A 24,255-nucleotide genomic window follows, 5' to 3' on the forward strand; every position below is an offset into this window, starting at 1 on the left:
ACAAGCCTGCATCTTACAGTTGTCCTAATACATGCATCCAGCATCTGCAGCATCCTGTCACGTCCATGAGGCATGCACAGAGACATGAGGAAGAGGAGGAGGAGGAGGAGGAGGAGGGAGGGGGGGCTGGTGTGCCTCCCTTACAGATGACCTCATGCAGGCAGCAGGAGGAGGAGGAGGAGGAGGAAGAGGAGGAGGAGGAGCCCAGCGTCCCGTCGCCTACCTTGGTGGATCAAGTGGGGGGACTGAGTCCGTGTGGAGATACGCTGGAAGACTGGGAAAACTTTTTGAAATTGGTGGTACTTTCATATCCATGACATTTATCAGGTAAGACTTACCGAAGAAAAAAAGTTGTCTGTGACGGTAGTGATCCCGGAAGAGCCGGCTCGCCCCTTCAGTTGAGTAAAGTTGTGGGAAAAGTTGCTCCAGTCTGAGTTTTAGTGGGAGTTTGTTAGCTGGGAGGAATGTCGGGACATGCCCACGGAGCAGCCGTCAGGAGCAGCGGGGATGACAGCAGGAGGACTTATTTCCAGCTCTCTCTCGGGCTCATTCAGCCTCTCTGCTCGAGTTGTTCACATTTATAAATGTTGTGTTCAAGCTAGCTAGCTAGCTGCGTGTGGAGCGGTGTTAGCTGCGTCCAGTCAGACGTTTCCTACAGGTAACATTTCCGTTTGGTTTGGTGTGAACCGGAGCTAACGGGACACACACACACACACACACACACACACACACACACACACACACACACACACACACACACACACACACTCTGACTAGTTAATCAGAAAAGTGGTGTTTCACTCTTCATTCACGTGCACGTTGTCCTGGCATTAAAAACTTTGTAAAAGTATGTTGGTACTATGGTTCACAATGGAAAAGGTTATAGCCAATACTAAGTTCAATATTATGATTATTATTATAATAATAAGTTAAAACAGTTTTGATGATAATTAATGTGAAAGGCAGCAGATACTCTCAGAAGGTTATTATTGTGGCCTAAATCTATATAATACCAGAATTATCCTCTGCACTTTTACCACTAAATAATCTACCGATCACCTTTTCAACTGTTAAAGCTGTAAAATCTCAGCCTGTTTCTGTCGCTGTGTCTTAAAATTGCTTGTTTTTGTCTGACCAACAGTCCACAAGTCAAAAATATTCTGCTTACAATATCAGCTGAGTCACTTATATCAAGCTAAATGCAGTGTTTCTGGTCTCAGCTTCTCTAATTTGAGGATTTTACACATTTATGTGATTGTTAATGTCATATGTTTTGGGGTTTTTCTCCCCACCCCACTATTTTTTAATACTATTGTTTTTACAGTGTGAATTAAGCAATTGATTGATTCGATTGATTGGATAATAACTGCCGGTGATTGTAATCTGTAGTTACATCTTTAGTATCATTAGTCTGTTGACAGCATGTCTGTGCAGAATCGCTTTAATGGCTTGTTGCTGCATGTGTTAACCTTTCTGAAGATGAACAGACATCCAGACAGCTTTTGAAGACAGATAACACTTATTGTGAAGTAACATCCTGCTTGCTACAATGCAGATGTCTTACAAAAAGGTTCACTACTGTTCTTATAACTGTGTGGTCTTGTTTGATGCTAATGTTAGTCTGTATTTGGTGATTGGCTGCGGCGGTTTTCAAACCAGAACCCAACCCAGATATAGTAGCAGGCTTCAGGCTAAAGGGCTGTAATCTTGTCCGCCCACATAGATCGAGTGATTGAAGTTTGACCAGTGACTGTGTACGACTTTCGCTGTATTCAGCATATTTTCAATGGAGGGATCCCCTTGTAACGCACCCAGGTGCTTTGAAAATCAAAGCTCTGTTTTCCCTGTCTGAGAAATTGCTTGTAAATGTCAGGATGCAGCTTTGATCACTGTGAGCGCATGAAGTCATCGATTCTATGTGCGCTCTGAACAAGAGTGATTAAGTCTTCATAACTTCATAACCTCCGGGCGTTCTACCTTGACAGAACCTGCCACAACATTTGCCATTGCCTTTGTTGAGTTACAATCCAGCTTAAAGGGCAGTTCCACTGTATATGCAGTGTTGATTTTCAATTCTAAACTCAACAGGTGGAGCAGGCTTTGCTCCTGTCCATCATCATGACTGCCAGTTAACCTGGAGATAGTCAGTATTAACTTTCCAACATAATTTCAGACCATTTTACGCTGATTATGGAACCATTACAGTGGATTTGTATGCCTCCATGCCTCGGTTAGAGCTACCCCAATTGTCTACCAACCTCACGGTTGAGATGTTTGCACTAGAAAGCACTCATCGTATTAAAAGTGCCACAAGAGCCTGATTCTCAGTCTGAACTGAGCCTGGTTCCCATGGTCCCTAGCCAGTTGGCCAGTAACAGATGCTGGCATCAGAGTCACATTGTTATGGCTGAGGAGGGAAAGTTATTGGAGCCAGTGACCTGACAGACAGCACATACTGAGTAATTGTTGATGGTGAGAATTTGTACTTTTGAAAGGGTTTACCTTTTGTCCAAGCACATGGTTCCAATCGGAAAGCCTGATATTTAGGGATTAGTTGGGTTGAGGGCCACTAGAAAGCGTACTGTTTTAACCGGGATTGTTTATGAGTGAATTCTGAAAGTTGTGGTGTGGGATTCTGTGGATTTGGGATTTCAGGACACTTGACACCACAAGTAAAAATGGACCACAAACATAAGGGCTGTTTTTATATAAGGACCGTTATAACACTCCTAGGCTGCTGTCACACTTGTATGGTAGGTTTGAAATGAACTCCAGTGTGTTTTCCTGTTTGGTTTGGTTCATTTGGCTGCTATGAAAGCTGTCGATCAAACTCTGATAGGTCTTGGGCTTTGCGGCAGTAAATGTGGGATCATGTATTCAAAAGCTTAAGTACTATTATCTATCTGCTTATCAGGGGAACTCACAAGGAAGCAGTCTCCCATGCTAGCCTATACTGTATGTAAACTATACCATGTGTATAATAAGTGGGATTCATATATCACAACAAAGAAAGATGTCTTTACATGTCGAAATCATTGAGGCCGTTTTAGGGCATATTGTGAAATAACAGTGTAATCGAATAGAGGCAGAATAGAAACAGTCAGCCCCTGAGGTGCTGGAGCTTGAACAAAGCAGAGATAGTTCATGCTGGCGGGGAGGTGGGGGGCACAATCTCCTCCAAACCTGACATGGCTAACACTGCAAAATAATGGTATTATTTCATTTTTATTTACTTTTCTTTGGTCTTCTGAAAGAAGACTCATGTCATGGATTGTTGGATATCATCAAGTTCTGCATTGCCTCTATATTTTCCATCTTGCAAAGAAATTAGTGTTGGGATGAAGGATCATACACAAGCCTACTGGCAAAGTGGCATTGTGTAATTGAATTAGCTCATGTTTCTTCAAGGCTAACAACAATTTCTATATCAAAATGCTTGCCTTACCATTTAATTTCCCCTCAGGTCATCGATAATAGAATGACAGCCTTGCATATTGAGTTGCCTGTGGATTTCAGTGGTGGTGTTGCCCTAGTTTGAGACACTCACTAAATTGCATACCACTGATTAATATATCATAACAAAATGACAGTGTTTTGTTTAGTGTGAGTTGAAAGTCCAGGGGAGCGAGACCGTGCCTGTTTTCAAGGCCTATGCACGTGCGTATGTATGTCATTCCTGCTTGCTTGTGTGTCTGTAAAGCATCTGTGTGTTTGGAGGTGCTCCTTAGTAACAGCTGTTCCTGATTTATATTTCGTCAAGCCTTTTTGAACCCCCCCCCAGAGACAGACTGAGAGATAGAAAGGGATGTAGAGTGCCTCAGACATACCAAAGTGCGTTTGTGACAAGACACTTAAAGAGAGTAAATTTTGGGAGTAATTGTGTTTACATTGGCAAAATGATAAATCCAATTGCTGTTCTTTCCACTGTGTCATGATTATTTTACCTTTGACTGCTTGTGCACCTCTAACTACCACAGACAAGGCTCTTTTCCTCTCTGATGGAAAAACTACCCAGATAGTAGATAGATTTGATAAGCACTTCTGCACTGAATCTGTTGTATTAAATCTCTGAGTCTTCTTCTGATTCTGATGTGGTTCAGATTCAATGCGATGCCATTTAGCACCAACCTTATGTGGAGGAGACTTCTAAGGCCCAGTCCAAATGTCCCCTTGAGCACTGGACCCTTTAATTAACACGACTTCTATGATCACCAAAGGCCTTGTGTAGTGTAGGAGTGCGTAAGGTCTCTAAATGCTGTATGAATGGAACAGCACTTTGTGAAATACTTGGACAGAAGCATCTCTATGGCAAGTAGACTGTGAGGCTCATGTTTCATAACTAGCTTAAACAATCCAAATGTCTCCCTGTTCCTAAGCAAAATGGTGTTTTTGGACCAAATCAGTGTATTTAGAAGTCATCATGCTGCAACAGGGTTTATTTGGGTTGGAAAGTCAATGCACATAAAATACTAAATAGAAAAATAGTTTACTATGCTTCAAGAGAGTATAGAGAAATGGGCTAAAAATAACCTTCACTCCAAAACTGACAAGTGGTTATGGCATCTTATCTGCAAAGAGCATACTGCTCCGAAGCCCTGTTGAATGTGCAGTGGCAAAAATCTTGGCTCACTTTGTATAGTTTTTCCTTGAAAGTCACTAGATTCAAGTCTATCATAATCCTTGAATCCTGTAATTCTAAAATCACCCCTTTTGTCTCGGTGGGACGCTGATTCATGTATATGTGACCCTCTGACCGACAAATCATAGCATGAGAAGAATCTGTTGCAGTGTTTGCAGGAACTTCCTGTAGACTTTAAACGCTACCTGTTAATGTTTTACCCTTTATCAAATACCAGGCTGCCTGGGAGGCAAGTGTAAGCAACAATGGTCCAGCTTTATTTATTTTCACTTCAGATGTTCATAAACACTTGATTGCTATGGCAAATCAGTAATGGAGGGATAAAGTTTAATCAGCAGTGATAGCAGGAGTTAATGACCCCAACTCTGATGAGATGATTGCTACTCAGCATGCAGTTAAATGTCTTGCTGGCTGATGATGGCGACAGAAGGTTCTAGGTGATGTAAGGAGTGTATAATTGCTGTGTAAAGACTTCTAACAAAGTTGACAGAAAAGGAAAGGCTCAGCGTGGCAAAACTGGTTTGTGAAAGCACAAACAGGCAGACCCACTGCACATGCTACAGTCTGATCTGTCAAGCCAAATTAATGTAGGCTGTATGTGAGCCTATGTGGTTGAAGTAAATCTTTGTATAGCAGGGAGTGGAAGGTTTATTTGGTGAAGATGTGCAACGTCTTGTCTTGTTCCCACAGTTTAGTTTCAGGTTTAAAGCCTGGGGTGGAACTGCAAATTTAGAGTAATGATTGCCCTCTAAAACATGCCTTGACACTAATAGAGCAACACCGCTGGGATAAAAAGACACCGGTTTTCACATCGTCACTGCTGAGCCAGCATGTAGGCCTGTGTCGGGATTTATTCATCAGTCATAGTAGAAAGGATCAAGGACAAGTGGCCTCAGAGGGGGAATCGGTCTTTGCAAGATGACACTGCCTTTCCCATGGCAATCTAATGACTAGATCAGACTTGTTATCCTTTTTAATTTCACGCTGAGCCATGTGGCTAGTCCTACTCAATAAGAAACTAACTGGCTTTGCCCCAAGCCCCCCTTTGAATCTTCCTGTCTGTCTGATGGAACAAAGGTCCTGAAGTGAAAATCAGCCTGTCCTCTAATCATTTAGTTGCGAAGAATTCTCCCCATACATTTCTTATACACTCAGGTGAGTTAGCTGGCTGTATTGTCATGCTTATACCACCACATGTCATCCCGTTTTAGAGTTATGATGCTGTTGTTTTACCCACAAAACATTGCTATTGACGATAGTATCCCTCTCCTATGTAATCTTACAGAAAGCTCTTGTAGAAGATGTCATTAGAGCTGATCATTTTCCTTTCATCTAATGGCTCTTTTCAACCACAAAAAATGTTTTTTCAGGTAACTAAGAACATCTGTAGGAACTTTACCTACATTTCAACAGCAGGAATCATCTTAGCCCTGGTAGCTCTGGATGGAGTTTGCATTGCTGAATGCTATGTGAATAGTTGAGCACAAATGTCGAAGCTGCTACAATCTGTGTACAGTATTTATTCTATAGTATTCAAGTTTTTTACACAACTTGCAACCACATAGTGCTGGTTGGTTTACGCGCTAAAGCGGTATGTGACCGGCGTTCCTCTTTGTTGAGGCAGTTAGTCTGTAAGTTTTCAAGGTTTTTGACAGTTCAGTTCAGATTATCTGGCCTCCTTGGAGCTCTGTTACAAGTCTGTAATTTCTTTGTAAACGTAAGCATCAATGTGTTGTCTGCAAGACGCATTAAATTGCACAGAAATGCTGTTAATTGACATGTGATTATTTCCTTAAAGAGAGAACCGATGGTACCGCATACCCTAATTACTCATCAGACTAAAATACAGTATTCTATGTGTGATCGTGTGCAATTTTGGCTGCAAACATACACAGTACGCTGATTTGGTGATCACTGATACTCACAACATATCCAAAGGCTCTAGAGATCACTGTTCTTGGTAGACCTTTTTGTCTACGTCATGTTTAAGCTGAAAATACTTTATTTATTTATTTAGTAAAACATTAATGAAATGTTCTGCAAGTAGCAGTGCCTCTGTGACCTGTTGGTTTTGTATGCACTAAATAATAAAAGCTGGTTGTAGTTTTATATCAACACATTAACCATTGTGTTAAATCTTTAAGGTCAGCTATTAGTTAACTATTAAGACATTTCCCCTTCCCCCTTTTTTTGTGCTCATAATAAGATAAAGGCCTGTTTCTCATAGACTCCAAGGTAGAAGGCTGTGCAGGAAGCACTTGAGTCAAACTGGTAGACCCGTTACATAAAAAAGTCTGTTCTTTTGTTTTTTCACTTCCACTCATGTTAGTGTGAATAACAACGTTTACTTACAATGGCCGACACTGAGATTGTGCCGTCTTCCATGCCTACTCTCAACACTTCCTCCTTCAAGGGTTTGTTAGCCTTCCCATTGTTTATGAACCACTTGAACTCACCGTCCAGGCTGGGCCTGTTTCCTGCACTCAGTGAATGGACAACAAAAGAACAGATAATTATGGAGTTCACAGGAGGATTTTAAAATATCTGATCACTTCAAGGCAGTGTTTAATAAACCGAGCTCAAGGTCAGCCCATGGTGAGAATTTCCGTGTTCAAATGGCATGGGAATCTGATAATTCACGTAGAATCAGTTGCTGAAGACTGGCAAGGTGTTTCAACAGGCTGGAGATGAATGCAAAGGGTGGAAAATAGCTGTTTTCTGCAATCCTGGGAATGTGGTGAAGCCGATCTGAGCTTAAGACTGCTCTCTCCATTGTGTGCCACCCAACTGAGGACAAAGCAGGTTCTAACTCACCAACCGCCAATGTATGTGAAATGCTTCCCTGCCAGAGGCAATTGGGTCAAACAATCCCATTTCCGTTCTATATATAGCTGTCTTCTCCGATGACTGCGGTATAGCAAGATGGCCCCATTAACCACATGTCACATCAGCATTGTGCAGGTGAGGATCTTTTTCTTCCTCACAACCTGTGTGGATTTGAACTCCATCAAGTCAGGAATGACCTGGAAAAACACACATGTTGATAACCTGAGGCACCTTTTAACAACCTCGGTTTCCAATTTCTCTTTTGTGAAAGAAAACCGTCTCTGCATGGCACACTAGACTTGAATCCTTTTTATTGTTGTCTTAAGCTGTTCCAAGGTAACGGACAGCCCACATGTGAAGGTCTTAGAGCTGACATATGCCTTGCTGAAAATGTCAGCAGTGGGGAAGCTTAATGCTACATACTATTGTCCAAATATACTGATAAGGCCTTTTGTGGGTATTTTTTCAATTGCTCGGGTCATTTTGAAGACCGTAGAGGTGTTTTGATACACTTTTGGTCCCTTGACATAAATGAAGAGGCAGCACCATGAGCACAATACTGCTCTTCTCCTGCCCACTCTAGGGGTGTCTTGCAAAGAGGATATTCAAGTATTGAGACTCTATTTTGTCTGTTTAGCCAGTGTGAGTCGAGACCTGTGAGCCACTGTGGGACGTTCACTGCCCTGTTGTAGTATTGAGAGGCCCCTACTAGGGGGCCAAGCTTTGAGACTTAAAAGCACTGGGATGGACCTTACTTTGAGGGCTTGAGGAATCTTGATGCCCGTCTCTCTGCATACCATGCAGTCCACGACGCCTCTCTGAGGAGACTTTCTCACAAAGGTCACAGTTATATCCCTACTTCAGCTTAAGTGTAATCGCATTTGATGCCAATCGTGGTGCTTTTGTCGGACCCCCACTTGCTCACATCTACCTCCAGTATAAGCAGCCAAAGGCTTGGGAAACATCAACACAGTGCAATAATAATATCATCTTGATCCGTAACAATCTGTGATTATTAATTTAGTTTTATTGTTATCTGTAAAGTTGCAAAGAATATGTCAGTGTCTTATAGGGGGGCAGCGATGTCACACAGTTATAGTATGAAGTACTGATTCTATAGGATTCTATTGGACCCATAATTTTGGTTGGTTCATTTATACTAGGTGTTATGATCCCTACGTCATTGTTAAATCAGTGTTTCAAAGTGTGCTTTGATAGGTTTGGCTGTCATTCAAGTAATGTTAAGGGCTTAATTCTCCCACCTTGGACAACAATGGCCAGCAGAGGATAAAAACTGATGTCTGTAGACGAAGGCTGACATGGTGGTGTCTCATTCTCGGGGGGGGATGGAAGGAATTTGTCATGTTGGCTTTTGGAGTTTCAAGAGGGCGTTTCTCATTTCCTTTGGGTTAACCTGGGTGATGTTTATTGTTACTGTGGAGATGAGCAGCCGACTCTCACACAGCAAACAGCAGTCCCACCGACTAGGCCAATGTACTATACTATAATAATACTATACTGTACTGTACTGTGTCGTTGTCATTAGCAGAGGAACCCAAGGATCAGGCACTTGTGAATTCTTGAGAATCACACTGAATCCTATTCCTATTAACAAACCACATGCCAGACTAACAGGACAGTGATTAAGACTAGTTCACAAAACATTCCTTGTATTAAAAAAAAAAAAACATGTTCTGTATCCAGCTATTGCTACAACGTCACCAGTGTCATTTGATTGGTTATTGTCCACATATTTTTTTAGACTCATATAATAGCATTATATTGATTTAGTATTAGCTGTAATGTTGTGTTATAGTAACACTAGATTTAGTAGTTGTTGTAGTTCTAGCTGATATCATTGTGTCTGCTTTTTAATTTGAGGAATTTAAAGTCATATCTCACCTCACTGTGACTTGTGAGTGTCATTACACGGGGTCACATCAGAGTGATGGTGGTTCTCTGGATTTTCTCAGCAGTCTGAAAACCTGCTATGTTTGGTTTCGGTAGGAGTAGTATTGATTATCTTGACGATTTAGTATTCTACTAATTATTACAATCCATTAATCCTGTAATTGGATAAGAAATACTATGGCTTTATTAAAGTAAAGTTAAATAGTAAATGTACAAAACAAAATGATCCTTTAAAAAATGTATTAACTATTGTTCGAATAGCTCACAGTAATAATATCTGTCAAAACCAAACCCTTTTAGTGCCATATCACACTCTCGGTTTTAAAGGAAACATTTCGCTGAAGCATTGGCGTAGTGTAGGCTAGTTTGGATTTGCAATGAACACACTGTTAGAGATGGCTATCGTTAGGAATTTATTGATACTATTCATCGATTCTCCTCATCGGTTTGGTTCTTTATTGATCTTATCTGCTATTTTTAACTGCTGAATAATTGGTTTTATAAACATATATTTCAACAAGGAATAAATTCAGATCATAAGGAGAATTGTTGAAATATTTCTAGAATTGCAACAGTTATGTTGCTCTTGCTTATTGAACAAATGTATTGATAAAATATTGTTATTTTACTCCCAAATATTTACTGCACTTATATTTACTGCTGCTGTCCGCTCTTGTTTGTGTGTATGTGTGTGTGTATTTAGAAAAGCTTAGCGCTAATACAGAGAGCAGCGGCAGAGGCTGCAGCTTGATAATAAATTACACCAAAATGTTTAAAAAAAAAAAAAAAAGGATAGATTAAAGAACCACAGATTGCTGGTTAGTTTACATACTAAAGCTGAATGTGACCAGTGTTCCTCTTTGTTGAAGCAGTTAGCGTGTAGCATATGCTTTCAACTTTTTTTGACAATTCAGTTCAGATGATTTGGCCTCCTTGTAGCTCTGCTACAAGTCTGTAACTTCTTTGAAGTGCTGTGTGACTGTGGGACTAATTGTTTCACATATAAATGCTGCTAATTGGCATTTTATTATTTCTTTCAAGAATGAAACAATGGTGCTGCACACTCTACTATCTTCCTTTGCTCTACTTTTAAAATTCAGTCTTAAATGCATGTTCTTGCACAGTGTTGGCTGAAAACATACATAGTACACTGATTTGGTGATGAATCTTTGCTACTTACATCATACCCAGAGGTTCTAGAGACACCCCTGGCCATTCAGTTAGATAAGCTACACCGTTGTAGTCGTGTGTATACAATTCCTGTGAGAAGTTACCTACATTCTTTAAGTTTAAACACGGATATAGGTAGACCATAATATTATGTATAATTATACATGCATATTGTCTATGCAATGTATGCTAGTCTTATGTGACATTAGAGACTCGTGATTGTATCATGTAACTGTAACCATGCGTTGACATTTAAGGCGGATGAAGAGCAGCGCTGCTTGAAACATCACTTTGCTGAGAAATGAGTGGACACTGAGGCCCTGCAGTGTCCGAGATGTTTATTTGTTTATTTCATTATTTAGTGATGTCAAACCTCATGAAAAGTTCAGTCTTTTGGCCAGCCAAGGTTGAGTTGAGATGCTGAGGCTCATCAGAGATTTGCCCCCTATACCTCCACCTCCCATAACTGATTCAGTGGAGGTTCTGCCTCACGATGTTTCATCTGACACCATGAAGGATGAAAAAGGGCAGATCGATAGCCTTTCTCACAGCAGCAGTACGTGGACCTAGATATTTAAAGCCTGGCCTGGGTTGAGAACTTAGTGAAAGGACTGTGTGTTTTGTTTGCAGAAGGCATACCCTTATTTGGTTGAAACCGATCTTTTTTCTTCATTGGAAAGATTTCTCTGTAGCTATTAATACAGTAGTGTAGCTTGTAGCAGCCTATAATGTTTTCAGAGGGTTTGAAACCAAATATCCCACACAGTTAACCATTATAGCTGCCAATGTGTCAAGTCAAGTGTGTATCTACCATTGTCCAACTACATAAGACTATAAATAACTCCAAAGTGAACAAGCACATCCAGGCTGCACCCTGGAGTTGCCTTCATGTTATACCGTTTACCTCTAAGGGTTCAAAATGCACACTAGCTTAGGAACAACCTTCGAAAGCAGTTGCAAACACCCAAGTTCAGCCACATAGCATCAATTACATGTGGAATTCAGGGCATTCGACAGAGTGTTTTCCTGCATAACAAGATAGCAGAACTTGTCCTTTTCTGTTTAAATATTAGAGCATTCTTTCCACGCGCCCCTCTGCTGATGACCTGCAGGATTGGGAGTGCTGTGGGAAAACTCCCAGGCGGGTGCCAGCTAAGCAGTATGAAATGCGGATATACACTGCTTTGCCAATGCTATGTTGGGTTTTCAAGGACACATTTTGTATCGTTGGTTAGTTCTGGGTAAAACATAACAGACTTGTGCATGAAGGTTTTTGAATGGCTTTCTTATTGACAGCTGAATAGAGGAAATAACCCCTATTCTGTCCCATGCATAGAAATAGACCTGTTTGTGTTGCTGGATGATTTCAATAATTTTGCTTGAGTGACAATAGATGCATTCCTGTTGTCTTGTTGCGACCGTGATTGACTGAATTGTTCTGTTTTGTTTTAGCCCAGGAGCCCTACAAAGAAGATTCCACGAATCTTACCATGTTCAAGGCAGTGCTGAAGAAGAACAGAGATGGAGGCAAGGGGAGCAAGAGGGATTCAGGTATGTGGACGATCAGGAGGAAATAGTACAAGTTAGGTTTCAGGGAACAAATGCCACATATTCCAAAGGCTTAGACACAGACCCTCTTTCAGTGTCATCATCTTATTTTCTCTGTTTATGAACTCATTTCTGGCTATGGAAACTTTGCATAAATAAAGCTTAAGTAAACTGAAGGGAAAGTTGAGATGAAAGCTGTGCTAAATCGTAAGTGTGCACATAACAAACATACTGTCATCTAGGCCATCATTTGCAGCAATTGCCTGAATATATATGGCCAATAATTTAGCCTCACAACCTCTGGCTGTGCGACATTTTCTTTGAAGAGCGCAGTGTGATTGACACAGATTCAAATGCCCACAGTTACAGCTGGAAAATATGTTTGCACACAAGGAGTAAAGTAAAATATTAAAGGTCTAGATAGGTGTTTACGCTAAACAGTAAAACACTGCTATATATCTGAAGCCAGTTGAGTGACTCTATGCAGGTAGTGTGACTAAATGGTGGTGGTGCGCAGCTTAAAAAGAAATCTCGCCAGTGCTTTGTTTATACGCACCAGTATAAACAAACCATTTAAAAAGCTTTAACAAAGCCCAGTTTTGGCACAGCACACATATGAAAAAGTTACTGTCCATTTGGTTTAACATGAAGCTTTACACTGGAATCAGGTGCAGAAACAGGCTCAGAACACAGCACTTAAAGGCTCTTCCTGTTATGGTAAAGTCACGCACAGCCTAATTAAGGATTATGTGGAGCAAATTGCAACTGTGTAGGTTCACACACAGTATGCCATAGGGGATCCAGCCCAACACCAGTCCGCTGTATTTCTAAAACCCTCCAAAATTCATAGAATCATTGGTACATCTATAACCTTCCATGTTTTTATATATTTAATTGTGACTATAGAGACAACCCGGCCATTGTGTCATAACAGATGTTTCCTTTTCCTTTGGAAATGTGTAGTATTTTCCAACATGACTAAACATGAGTCATGCTCAGAATTATTGACTTGTCTCTTATTCATACAATGCTCCCCTCCAATCATCTTTCTTGACATAGCAACCAGCAGACCTATGTATGCTTACACTGCACCTACCAGTCTAGACTTGATTTACCACCTCAGGACTGGTTTTAACAGGTAGTCTGGCTCAAACAGTCACTGCATACAGTAGATACATGTCTCATTGTTCGGCTCATTCGGCTCTTGTCTGACGTGATCATTTCGCTCAGCAGTCAAGGCTACAATTACAGGGAAAAGAGTCTGACTTGCTTTACACACCAGTGACGGTGCTCTCCAGTAGAATGTAGAGGGAGAATTTAGTTTTGCAAAATGTTAGTTTTGCAACAAAAAGTTGTTGCAACCTTTCTCATTTGTATGAATCACTCTGATATCTCCCTGTCATCCAGTCACATATGCACACACCTACCCAAACACACACCACACACGCATATACACTTCAACACAGGAGGTTCTGTGTACGTGAAGGCAGGGAGCAGCAGTTTTATGGCGGGTTACAGCTCCTTTATCCCAGCCTCACTCTCCCAGTTGGACCTCATCCATCAAGCTAAAGCAGCTCCGTCTCCCTTTCTCATGCTGGGACAATAAAATCTGGCCACTCCTCTCTGTTGTTTAGGGCTCTTAAGACAGATGAGAGGTCACTGAGATACAACAGCCAGCAGTGGTCACGTTGCCCCACTGTTATCCCTGCATGGGACAAATCTCTACTGCATTCTACCTTTTTTCTGGGCTTTAAGAGTTTTTTGAAGGTGTGTGGTTCCTGGTGAAGTTGTTGGCAAATGAATGAATATTTCCTTAACTTACCTTGATTAAGATTTTGACGAGATTTGAGTTATTATTATACGGACATATTAACAGCTACATTAGGTCATATTTGTTAGCCTGCAATCAAATATGTTTCAGTCCGTCATTACAAATAGTAGCAGTGAAAGTGTTAAATTGCATATTGTGCCATTGTGTGTTTACTTCTCTGTTGTCCTTGAAGACGAATTAATGTGTAAATTCAGGTCCTTGCTGGGATCTGAAATGAGGTTTGTAACACAGAAGTCCTGATGGGGAAGGCCGTGTTAATCAAATTGGGTACACTGCAGTATAGTTAATGGTCTCTGAGACAAGATAGTGCCATATTGCACATGAAATATTCACTGCACCTTCTGCAAGGCTTAGATAAAGATTTCGTTTTGATCCCAAATGGTTTGGGGAAGAAAGTCGTTTTAATATTAAACATCTGGTGCTGTGGAGTTTTGTCAGCTTCTTTATCATACTAGTTTATATCTTTCTGCCAGTGTCAAATTGGATTATGGTCAGGGATTTGTTTCATTTGGTTGACGTTTGAGATTTATGTCAGCATTGGGACTGTTTTATACCTGACGATTGGTATTTCACAGTCCTGCCTGCGTGCTTATAGACTTTTCCTTCCTTCAGAGGGACAAAGTCAAAAGCCAAATCTGCCCAGGGACATATAATGAAAATCAGAGGGAGGAAAGACCTTGATAATGGTATAATTGCAACATAGCTCAGCATATGTTGCTCATGACATGGTGGCTATGGACTGGAGGCAACTTTAAAGCAGTCAAGGAAACTTGGCCCCTATGCCAGATACCACTACAGTCATTAGCTTTCCTTTGGGATCTCCCCATTGCCAAGACCACAAAAACACACAGTTTGCTAATTTAGTCTCTCCATCATGTGCGCCTCCTAGATCCTTCCTCCTCCTCCTCCTCCTTCTCCTCGCTTGCCTCTTCTAGACTCAGTCTGTAAGGAATCTGTTTGGAATTGGCCCTTTTAATCCCTTTTAAGTACTCTTTTTTTTTTTTTATGGTCTGCCAAACCGGAAGTGGGATGCTAGTTTGCTGTGGCTTGTTGCCTTTGATGTCAACATTTTCTGAGAAAGGTTACATTGCAGGCAGGCCTCTGTGGCGTTAATAGATTTTGGGACCCCAAGCACAAGAAGATGATTATATTGTAAAGACTCAAATGGTGTTTTAATTGGTGTTTTCTTTAAGGATACAGGCCCCTTAGATTTTACTGAGAGTTTCACTGATGACTCTTTATTAATTCACAGCAGTGTCTGGCTTGAAGATGCCTGCAAAACAAATGAACTGTTCTAGGTTGGGAAAATTGATTTGGGACAGTGTTAGGAGGCAGATTTGCGTGAATCTGTTGCATCTTGTTTTCATCTTAATGCAAATATTCTTTGACAAACAGTGTTCTGAAGCAACAGTAGTAGCCCTTGAACTGTTTAAGGAAGGCAGAAGATACCCTGTCCTCTGAGAGAACATATTCAGAACATCAAACCAAGATAGCAGATGTCACCCTTTCCACCCACCTGTCGATGTTTCAGTCTTGGTAGTGAATATTGACTAAATTCGATTACAGGCCAGTTGCAACCTGAGTTTTTAATTGGTGCAAGTTAAGAGAAGCTCACCTTTAAGCCATGCCACATCCCTTTTGGTGGACTGAAATGCATGCACGTTTCCACCACGATTTAATTCTCTTTTCAGAAAAAGTGGTCTGTTGGCTGTTGGCCTGCTTCTTACTGTCGCTGCTGTTGTTGAGTCTTGTCAGTCAGTTTCTGCTCATGATGTGACCCAGAGAAGCAGCATTTTCGACTCAGCTTTAATTGCAGAGAGTGACTGTGTGTGATTGTGTGGGTTGGGCGATTCCTCTGAAAGCCCTCCAACTTGGGTTTACCACTCAGGGAGCCTGGCTGCTTGGGGCAGCTGCCAGACAGTTGTCTGTCTTTTGTGGGTGATGCAGTGTTAATCACACTAGCATGCATTGCCGCGCACTCTTTGAGGCTGATAACAGTTTCAGCTGTTTATTCCCCCAACACACACAGACACAGACACACACACAAGCCGTGTACACACAAACAGATAAGCAACCACCACCAGTTGGCGCGGCTTTTGGCAGTATGGAGACAGAAGCCACTCATGCACCTGGCTGGACGGGAGGCAGCAGTCCTGTTGTTGACCTGTCAGCACAGAAAAGGGGGGTTCAGCCCCACTGTCCTGCTTTAATTGCATCTCGTGCGTACAAGAATGACAAGATTCATTTTTCAGATTTGTCAATAGTCACAGAAAAGTTGGTTTAAGCAAAGGATAGGTGCGATTCTTATGCCAACAGTTTTCATTTACGTTTTGGTAAGTCCTCCTTAAAAGGTAACGCTTCTGTGTTCTTGCAACATGGCTTGCAACTGAAGAGTGAACACATGAACACTTTTACTTTTATCATCATCATGGTCTCCCACAACAGGGTGTGGTTTTTCTCTTCAGACAAAAAAACATAATGAAAAGAAAATGAAGATAGGCAGACTTAGCCTTGATAGTAATGCGTTATTTGTTTGCTGCCTCCCAGAATTTTAAAATCTTAATTCTAAAGAGGCAATTTTTGATTAGGAGCAACCTCATTTAGAGTTCAGGACGATAAAGTGAAAGATGAAGGGAACGTTCATGATGTGGAGGTCCCACAAACCAGTGACGTGTGTTTTTGTGTGTGTGTGTGAGAGAGAGGGAGAGACCATTAGGAACTGCACTCTGTTGCCTCAGCTGTGGCCGTGACCAGTACATGCTGTCTCTGCAGTTTCTTTGAGTTCCTCTGGTGTTTTGACATGAAACACTAATTTGTTGCCAAGCGTCCGACAACAGCAAATTCATTACAAGCGCATTTTTTGTAGGATTTGAAGGATTTCGTATTGTAGTTGAAACCTGAAGCACCACTGTGATGATAGCTAACCTGAGGGTTAACCCTTTACACAGAATTTCTTTCAGGGGTTGGACTCAAAAAAACACTTTCTTTGTAAAGCTTGTAATGCTCAGTATTTGTTGATGAAGCTGTTAATATTTTTTAAAGCATTAGTCTCTGTTGTTGTGTTATTGTTTGTTATGCTTTAGTTAGGCTCGACAGAGCAGCTGACAAAGCAGAGATTGTCTTCTCTTTGGTTGCTATAATCTCTCCTCTTTCCTATATTGTGCATTCCCTCTTTGTGTTGATACAGTTAAATATTGCAGCTGGCATTACAGGGATTCCTTCTCTGTTGTCTATATTCTTTCAGCTGCCCTCAGGGGTTTGACATGAGGAATTTTTACTGTTATTGGAGGACTTCCCTCAATAAACAATAACCACAGGTGGTTGGGCAGTTATTTGTCCAATGAAAAAGTAAGCTTTTGATGGACAGTTATTTGTCCAAGTAAAAGCTGTTGTTATTGGTTACTGTGCAAATATAAAATTAGAATCATAAAGTTTGTCCTAAAAAATGTTAGTTCATGGGGCCTCTAGCTTTTGAACATGAGTGCTGCTAAAACCAGACCCAGGAATAATATATGTGTCTTGTTGGCTATTAGAAATGGAAAGGTTTTTATCTTTGTTCATTTGCGAGTCAAAAGCAACCACGGGCTTTTCATTAAATGCTAAAACGCTCAACAGGCTTGCTTTTGCCATCTTTCTGTGTGTGCCAACGAGTTTGGCTTCAGAAAGTGAAAGTAAAGGTCAACTAACTGGCAAAGAATGTGCTTCATGTTGCTAATATGGGTGACGCAGGTTTCTTTTTAAGAACTTTGTTTCTAGTCGAGGGTGTATTTGCCGGTAAAGGTGCAGTCTTTTAACATCACTGAGGGAAAACACTAAACCAGATGGAGCTCTCGCATACAGACGTGCGCACGGTGGCCGACCCTCTCCTCAGACATTAACAAACACTGCTCAGTGCAGAGTCTGCCCACTGGTTCCACACTGCCCATGTTAGCCTGGTTCTTCTCCAGCTGGGTGGCAGCCTCCTCTCTTGCCATATCTACCGCAGCCATTTTGAGACACGCTCCCTCCTTGTGCTGTGGCTTGTAAGGGAACTCAAAGAAAACTCCCTCACAGCGCTCTTCCTTTGTGGGTGGAAGTTTTAAGTTTTAACATTTCTTTTATTAGAAAACTGCTCCTAGACCAAATATAAGCGTGTGCTCCAGGTGAATTAGGGATAAGTGGTATAGTTACTTGTGCAGTTTCTGAAACTTTTGCTTGGTAACCACAATAGAGAAAGAACTTAATCAATGAAAGACAGTGTTCATGGAATTAATAAGTATCACTAAATGTTGATACTGAGGCATAGAGAGAAATTAGTTGTATAAAATGGACAAACTGATCCCCTCATAAATTTGGTGTTTCAAAATTGATAGTTGTGTGTGCCGAACTAAGACAGACAGACAAACAAGATGCACGCAGTCAGCCACAGGATGTCTAGACCACAGATTACACACAGTATCTGACCTGTGCTGGACAGGAAGACAGACTCCACGTTATGCCACACACATACATACTCACATACAAATGCAAATGGGGAGCAATGGAGACACAGAGAGAGGCAAGCAACCTCAAGATACATTATTAACATCCTTTGATTAACCATAATAAGTAGTGTTCAGACCAGAACCACTGACTCCTTTATCATCAGCTCATGGTTTTCCTTTCGGAAAACACTGACACTGACATGTCTCCTAAGAAAAAATGCGGCTATGAAGCTCCGGTTTGCTTTTAGTTGTAACTTGAGCTTTTAATTCTAGATATCATGTGACAAATAGATCTTTAAATCAATTTCACTTAAAAATACCTGTAGGGTTATATCTAGGTTACATTCCAATGCCCGTCTTGTAACTTTAATGAAAAGAAAACTGTGCTGGCAATTGTGAAATGGCTTTTTTGCCCATGTTTGCTGTTTTTGCTCGCAGTCTGTTTGTCTAGATTTCCATGTCCAGACACTTGTGGCAGGATTTAACATGGTGGAGAAAAGAATGCACCTGATCTACAAAGGAGACCATTGAGTGCACAGACGCACACGGCTATCAAAGCACCGTGCAGCCAGCAGGCAACGATTAGCAGGGCGTAGCTCAAACCACATCTTTCAGTCGCACACACATTCATGTACGAGCACACATACAAACATACACATACACCCACAAACCTCAGGTGTATCCACATTAGACACTCCCTGGCTCTCCTTCTGAAAAGCAAAATAAGGGCTCTCGGGGAAAGCAGTGAACCTGGTCGGCCAGTCTTGCTGTGTTCTGTTTGCAGAGACTTTGACAACAAACAGCAGGCTCTGGCTACATTTAACTTTCTCATCACATGTCTTAAGACTTTCAAGAACAAGAGTGTGAAGCTCATAATTTTCTGATCACATTCCATGGTTGGTTGCCAAAATGTGTCTATGTGATCCTTGGGTGGCACCTACTTTTTGTCACTTTACTAGTCCCCTGGCATGACATTAAAAAACCTAAAGTGATTGAAGAGATGTGAATGTTTTTGAAAAGGGAGTAAGGAAGCATCCATAGTTGTTGCCAGTCACGCGTCAATGCGCTCTCACAACTTGAATGCAGTGCAATCAAAGTCGCATGTCGAAAATATGACTTATGAGTTCCACCTGAAGGCAGAATTACATCATGTTCAGACTGAAATGAGTTTTCATTGCACTTCTTTATTCAGTCTGACATTTTGATCATTTTTGCACTTTTTCACATTGATCGCAGTAATGTGCTTATCTAAGAGTTGTTACTTTTACATGTCAGACTTGTGAAAGCATTTTGCTGTCGCTGTTTTTCAGGAATGTGCCCAGGTACCTGTGTAAGAAGATGATGTCCCCATTCTTAATTATTATTTTTTTTGTCAAAGCTCTGATTGGTCAGCTGCTTTTCCAGCTGGCTGAAATAACTGTCACTGGGCATAACTCCAGACCTATTTGAATGGCTTAGCTGTGGAGATGAATCTCTGATTTGTTGAATCTGGCAAACTTGAATCTGACATTCCAGCAACCTTTTGGATCACTTTATCCAACTTCATATGACCGACGTGAAGCACCTCACTGTAGCTGTTATATATGATGTGAGAGTTGTACGTTTGGTTCTACAGATTTGGATTCTGTTGGTTAAAATTACACTTGTGTGATAAGAATTTGATTTGAATTTAATTTAAACTATAATTTGCATCCTAAAATCCTTTGTCAGGACAACGACACATTGAGGAGAGCTAAATGCACTGGCTAATGGTCAAATCTGGCAATGCTCTTCCTGCCCAGCAGCCTTTGCATGGGATGATTTTGGAGAAATGATTACATGGCTCCCAGAGACCCACTGTCTGCAGTAGCAGCCGGTGACCACTCTCCATCACCCTAATTTGGCTCTTGAACACTCAGCATCGATAGTGCCTGCGACCTTGTAAGTGTGTGCACAGCAACGGACAAGAAGCCAAACAAATACACAGGGACTCGGTGGAAGCAGGGGGTGATGTAATCTACAGCACAGCAACGTGCCAGTCATAGTTCCCCTTATCCCAACCCCCATCCGTATCGTTTCTTTCGCTACTTCAAAGAGGAGGAAAAACAGTTTATCAGTCAACATGCCAGGGTGTTTTTAGATTTCTGAAGGGGTGATAGCGACTGTCATGGCAGTTTATTGTCTGGAGAGGTCAGCAGGCCGCTGGTTTTTCTGATTACAGTATGACCCGCCTGGGCAGACACGCTTTTTCTGTCTGATTTTCCGTTTTACTTTCATACCTTTAACATCGTTTGTCTCTGATCCAAAACTCTGAGCGTCTTTTTAGATGAAGAAGACTATTCTGTCACGCGTCGGATATACAAAGTACTAGCTGCTTATTGCCTAACTTCTCTTTAGTTGACTTTGAGACATAAGAGTTTCGAAGGTTGTGTTTTTCTCATCTATCGTCATGTCTCTATGCAGACACCAACCCATGCTGTCACAGTGTCTGACTCTCAGAAAAGTCTGTGTGGGTGTCTGCGGAGACTTCTGTTCGGTCTTGGGCTTGGGGGCCCCTTTCTCTCTCCTCTATCCTGCTTTGCACTGCACTGCTCTGCTCTGCATTTGTGAACACAGAGACTCTTTTTTTTTTTTTTTTTTGTAATTGTGCCTGCAGATGAATGTCTTGCCATCCTTAGCTCAGGAGGGTTTGAGACAGGCTGAACTAATGACCTCGGCTCCTTTGTGCTCAGCCTCAAAGGAACTGGGAATAGTGCTTACTGCAAAGGGGAGCAGTTTGCGCAGAGTGCTCCCTCTTCATATTTACTTCTCTCCTATTTCAAAGGTGGCATTTCAAGATCGTTCTTTATTTAAAAACTCTGTTTATGAAGTTTACCAATGCCGAACAAAAGTGTTTAGAGCAGGATAGAAATTGGGTGCGTTGAATTGTGTAAGAAGCCTGTTTAGTGTCAGAGGGGGTAATTAACTTTCTTCCCATTATTAATCATGAAAACATCAAATCAAATGGAATGACCTAGTCCGGTCGTTCCACTTCCTAATATCTGAAAAAGAGTCCCCATCAACCCTCTAAGTGCATCAAATGAGGCGAACATTATCGATGCTAAACTCACATGGATTCGCTATTAAAAAAGATTTTTAAAGATGGTACAAAGCTGCAAGATTTCCCCCAGTCCTTGTTTGCTTTTGGGATTAGGCTCTTTGGAAGGATTGCATGGACAGCCTTTGTGCCATATCCTCGTCCATTTAACTGAACAGGCTGTTGTCCAGGGGTTAGTGGTGTTCTCATGACCTCACCTGGCCCCAGAAGAAGCTCTGCCTAATGACCTGTGCTAATGGAAATTCAAATCTGTAGTTAAACCAGATCTCCATGACAACTTAGGACTCTAGACCGCATTGGGCTGTTGCCCCAACATACATTGCTTTATACTGCTCTATCTATCTATATTGTAAACGGACATAAATTAAAAATTGCAAGTGGACCTTGGAGAAGAAATGTGTGAGAATTTAGAGAATGTGGGACAGCTGAAAACTCCCGTCCACCTCTCATGTGGCTGCATTGTGGCTCCTTCACTTTGAAGCACATTGGCCCCAGAGCTGTGTTCGCAGTGTTAAAATGATTCATCACAGTATGGACAAGTGTGTTAGGGTCATCCATCATCCATCTGTCCTTTGCTTGGACTGTACCAGCTGTTTGACTTGTAGAGGACACTGAGGTAATTAACCCCATGTAAAACCCATGTGAGACATTTTATGGTTTCATTGTTGCACCGTTAATGCATCTGTAGCTCAACAACAGTGAAAAACGATCACGTAGCGGTGCTTTTTATTCCAAATCAAGACTCTGTCATTGAGTTCATAAATCATTCTCGTCCAAGAAACCTGAAGATCAGAGATAGACAGATCAAAAAAGATGGTTTGTGCCTGTAATGCTGAGTGCCACTGTATTAACACATCTGTATAAGGTCCCAGTTGTTGTAGCAGGAATGCACTCTGGTGTGAATAAAATCTTAAAACCAGGTGCTACTTTAATTGAGTGCTAAAGCACAGAGAACAGTCAACTCCCTCTGACGACTGGAAAGGCTCTGATTATGATAAGAATAGCTAGGAGGTGAGAATAGATAGGAGGTGAGAGGGATGTTTTTAGTGTGGGAGTTTTTAGTGTGGGAGTGAACTGTGTGCTCCACTTGGCCAGAGTCTGGTACTGAGGAGACCTGCAGAGAGACATTCATGCTGGGACCTCACAGACAATACTGCCAGCATGGATATGAATAACTCTCCAGCCAGGACCGTCAACGGTGGATCTGCCCTAATTTATTCCAAAACTCAGATGAAGCAAAGTCAGGCCCTTGGTAATTCAACATGGCCACTTGGTTCATTCAGATTTTCTTGGGTGGTCAAAGCCATGCATTTGTATTATGTGTGCTTTTGTCTTCAATATGAAAACCTAAAATCATTTATTTAATTTTTTTGTCAGGTTATACAACTAGCAGGAGCACCTATAAATAAATATTTTTTGGATTGTAGCTATAACTAGAAAACTGCATGTGTAGCTATTTTTATTATTGGCAACATGATTATTTCACATTTTAATTCCCAGGTTTTAGCTGTCCACACTTCCAGCATGTTGTTCAACTTTGAGAATATTGCACTCAGCAGTGACCTTCAGCCCATTGATGACTTGAGCACATGCTTAGAAGCAAGTCCATGTTGGACTGACCATATGTATGCTAATCATAGATAGCGTGTTTTCATGGTTATCGCACACTAGCTCCTCTCCTCTCTCTATAGACTGTTCTCAGGTAGGTCACCAGTATTCACAGTAACATCCTCTTACTCAGCTAGAATGGCCTTATTGCTTCTCTTACACTCATCCTAAAATAAAACATGGCAAAGACACTAAAAAGCTGAACATGCACAGCAGGACTACCTTCCTGGGTGGGTACGTTCCTGGGTGCGAGCTGGTGCAGGGTGAACCACAGTACACTAAAAATATCTGTATTTCTGACTTTTTGAAGTTTATTTCTATTGGAGAATATGAATGGATTCTCTGCTAAATAGCAGCTGATGACTTAAATGCGTACCTGATAGCAGTCACACACGGAGCGAATCTGATGAAGCAACATGCGCAACGGATAGTTTACTCCGCATTACAAGTTTATGTAATCTGTGTCAATCATAGCATCCTAATGTGTGTGAGGAATATTGATTTTTTTTTTTTTAACTATAAAAAAAGAGACTGTCTGAGTGTCTGATATTTTTTCTCCCATACCCACTTAAATTGGCGATTTATGAAGAGGAATGGGAAATGTCATGGTGCCTGCCCAGTGCTCTCCTCCTCCTCCTCCTCCTCCTCCTTCTCCTCTCCCTCCCTCCTTCTCTTCTACTTCTTCTCCCCAAGACACACACATTCCCCTCCCTGTCAGTCTGTCTTCCCCTGGGGCCAGTGGGGAAGGCATTCCAGAGCTCGGGCCACTGCAGAGTGTGCATCAGAGGGAAAGAGAGAGACGGACATACAGTCTCTGTGTTTTAAATTCAAAACGTTCTGCAGTCTTGCCTTGCCTGCAGCGTTGTAGCTTTGCATAAAGCAGTTAATTTGTTTTCATTATCAAGTGCATATGAGTTCCAGTTGAGGGTTTCAGAGCTGCAGGAGCTGTTCTTGTTTCTGACAAGCTGAAACTAAAGACACTGTCAGAGTTGTTTTGCCTCATCAGGGGCCACCAGCAAAGATGTGTAATCCTTTTGAAACCAGCGAAAGAGTTGCTCTGAACAGTTGTAGAGTTAATGGAATTTGATTGTTGCACACTAAATTGACATTTCACGTAGACTAAACAAGAAAATTAGACTCTGTAAGGAAGAGATGTCGCATTGATTGCCTTTTATTCACCATA

At 41.4% G+C, this 24,255-nt stretch overlaps 1 protein-coding gene across 2 annotated transcripts in view; it reads left to right on the forward strand.

Moving 5' to 3' along the window:
- Positions 1–237: 237 nt before the first annotated feature.
- tanc1b (tetratricopeptide repeat, ankyrin repeat and coiled-coil containing 1b) overlaps positions 238–24,255 on the forward strand; it is a 98,998-nt gene continuing 74,980 nt past the window's right edge. For both annotated transcript variants that reach the window (XM_070837920.1, XM_070837921.1), the window contains exons 1-2: positions 238–327; positions 11,999–12,097. In XM_070837920.1, coding sequence (XP_070694021.1) covers positions 12,037–12,097 — 61 coding nt within the window. In that variant the 5' untranslated portion in view covers positions 238–327; positions 11,999–12,036. The remainder of the gene's footprint in view (positions 328–11,998; positions 12,098–24,255) is intronic.

This window comes from Pempheris klunzingeri, chromosome 10 (assembly GCF_042242105.1).
Source record: "Pempheris klunzingeri isolate RE-2024b chromosome 10, fPemKlu1.hap1, whole genome shotgun sequence".
NCBI lineage: Eukaryota > Metazoa > Chordata > Actinopteri > Acropomatiformes > Pempheridae > Pempheris > Pempheris klunzingeri.